Below are 3,024 nucleotides of genomic sequence, written 5' to 3'. Positions count from 1 at the left end.
TCCTAATTTATACTGCCTCTATAATCTTAATAAAGTTATAGATATAAATTAAAATGAGATATAAATACACAGAGGAAAAAGAAATATGTTTTTCTTCTCTTGTTTTTAACAAAATCGCTTGTGATCATAGTTATACAGTTTCTAATAGTATTGTAAAAATTTATTTTTGTAAATTATTTTAATTTAAATTTATTAATAACTAAAACTCTACTATATTTCTGCTTCAGGAGACACCCCAAACTCATACGCTTATGATGGAAATCGTATGCGGAAATGGAACGTGAGTACGCACAAGTATGGCGAAGCCTGGTTAACAGGAGACATTATCGGTTGCGCGCTGGACATGGATGATGGAACAATAGATTTCTACAGGAATGGCAGGAGTCTGGGCAGAGCGTTCGAGAATATACCAATGGGCGCTGGAATCGCGTACTTTCCTACTGTTAGCCTGGCTTTCACTGAGAATCTAACAGCCAACTTTGGCTCCATACCATTTAGATATCCAATTGAGGATTACAAATCTCTGCAAGCACCGCCGATGAAGCAAGTTCGGCAAGCCATGCTTCTTTTTCAGTGGTTCTCGCAAGTTATTGAACTGCTAGAATATTCTAAGAACGTTGACAAACAGAATATTCTATTGGATGATAAGACTATGAGTGCCCATGCGTTTCTCATGTGCCTAGCGAGATCTATACTAAAACATATTGGCCCGTTGCTCACCATTCCTTATGTCACCGAGACAGTTTTCGTGCCGTTCATACAAATGCTCTGCAATTTGACCACCGATGACTCTGCGACAAAATCCGCTTACTCAAATATTCACAGCACGCGATCGATTGTCTGTCTGGATCTGCTGTGGACATTTCTGGAGGAGCACGAAATTAAAATGTGCTTAGAAAGCACAGTGCTCCACTTACTGTCCGCCTTTCGGCATGTTTCTTTGCTACTCGAATATCCGGATCAGTGCAAGAGCTTAATACTGCTGACTAAGATCTGTCAGCACACTGTCACACGCCAATATTTTCTACAATACCTGTTGTTCGATCGCGTACGTTTTGCCAACTTTGTACACGTGAAACCACTTGATGAAGGCGGATTAACGAACGTAGTGGAGAAAGTCTGGTGGGAGACAAATCCCTTGGATTCGTCGATCGAGGCAAACAAGACCAGTTATCTGTATGCCTGTGAACGCATCAAAGCTGCTATATCCGGTGCGATTAAATGCTTGGCTCTCGTAACAATTTTTAAGATTTTTTTCACAATCGTAAATTCTAATTTACAGAATAATTCTTGGTAAATATTAATTTTAGGTGTCTCACCTCATCAATTTCAATGCCCTTCAGATATCTATACCGGTCGAAACTAGATCGTTAATGCTTAAATAATTCAATGTGAATCATATAAAAGTCATACATATAAAAGTCTGGATACACCCAAATATCTCAGAAATATTTTTTTCTAAAATGTATCGTTTATAAGATACGAGTGTATCCAGACTTTTGGCACACCCTGTATACAGTATATACATGCATATTTATAGTCATTCGAACTGCGCGCCAAATTGGTTTTCCGGACTTATAATCGCAATTAAACTACTGTAATAATATTACAAATTAAATTAAAATTACAAATATGATATATATGCATGTCTATATTATATATAATATGTATATGCTTCACATTAAATTATTTAAGCATTAAAGATCTAGCTTCGATCGGTATAAACTTCTAGTTTATCAATTGTGGTTCTCACGTTTACGGTCTAAAATAATATTCTTATTGATCCTTTAGATATGTTGTAGGGGAGAGTGTCCTGAGTGAGATTCCTCACAAGAATTAAGTGGAGGATGGTATTGGTTTAGAAGATACAATAAATTAAAGTTTTATAATAAAGTCATAGTATATATGACTTTCACCCCCCGCTTTGGGGCGCACGACATCCTAGTTCCACATAAGATGGGATATCCCACTCCATCTTTTTCCCTACTTAGGAATATACGACTTCCACGCGAAACAATTTTCATCTTACCTCCTTCCCCCTGCTTCGGATTTTCCAAAGAAATATGGTAAATCTCGGAAAGCCTCCCTCCCCCCCCCTAAACAGATGTTTATATATTATAATGAGAGATGTGGCGTGAGAGTCACTTTGCATGGAAATCATATGCTCTTAAGTAGGGGGGAAGGATGATTGTTTAAATTCTTTAAGAGATTAGTACGACATATATAAATTTCACTATTTCGTAATATACTTCTTATGCGAATGTTATCTTCTACATATTATAGAACTTTAATTTACTATATCTCCTAAACCAATGCCGTTCCCTACTTAATTTTTGTGGAGAATCACTCAGAACACTCTCCCTTACAACATATCTAAAGGACATTGAAATCTATGAAGTATCACCTAAAATTAATATTTACCTAATTCTTAAGCTTAGAGTTTAAATATTAAGAATAAAGAAATCTTTTTTATCTCATATTCACAAAATGAAAAGATATAATTGTTTAATTTTTACATATATGAATATTTTATTTAAAAAATAATAATATACTTTATATTTTTTGCAGAAGTAGAAGCATTACAAGTCAAGTTACTAGTCATTTTGTTAAATAATACTGATGGAACAGCTAAGAGGCCAACATCAAGGGCTATTTTTTTGAAAAAATTCAAACGCTTTGTTCAGGAAAATCTAATATCCAATCGTGTAAGTACACTACATATATGTATGTAATAATAAATATGTAGTAAATATGGAGACTTATATGCGCGACTTGTCCGCGTAATTATCGTGCATTCAGCCAGCAAACCTGCAGGCATTTTACCAATTCTGCAGACACCCCTGCCAATCACATTATGTTGCTTTCACCGTCTTCTGGTTGCGTTCAGAATTTTGTGGGACACTGAAATTGGGACAAGCCCTGTCTATATACCTTGCAGGTAATAATATACATAACCAAGAATTATCAGACACATACATTTCCGCGAAAGGAATCAGCTATTTCGACTTTAGTAACGTAGAAACT

General features: G+C 35.6%; 1 protein-coding gene across 1 annotated transcript in view; it reads left to right on the top strand.

Annotated features, from left to right (window-relative positions):
• The window catches only part of LOC108755529 (E3 ubiquitin-protein ligase RNF123), a 12,884-nt gene that overhangs the window by 4,942 nt on the left and 4,918 nt on the right, over window positions 1-3,024 (top strand). Inside the window, exons 3-5 of the mRNA XM_018498585.1 lie at window positions 228-1,211; window positions 2,569-2,705; window positions 2,835-2,938. Of these exons, the coding sequence (XP_018354087.1) occupies window positions 228-1,211; window positions 2,569-2,705; window positions 2,835-2,938 (1,225 nt within the window). The remainder of the gene's footprint in view (window positions 1-227; window positions 1,212-2,568; window positions 2,706-2,834; window positions 2,939-3,024) is intronic.

Source organism: Trachymyrmex septentrionalis, unplaced genomic scaffold (genome assembly GCF_001594115.1).
Source record: "Trachymyrmex septentrionalis isolate Tsep2-gDNA-1 unplaced genomic scaffold, Tsep1.0 scaffold88, whole genome shotgun sequence".
Taxonomy (NCBI): Eukaryota; Metazoa; Arthropoda; class Insecta; order Hymenoptera; family Formicidae; genus Trachymyrmex; species Trachymyrmex septentrionalis.
The sequence above is the reverse complement of the archived record's forward strand: the minus strand, read 5'-3'. Positions and strand labels throughout refer to the sequence as shown.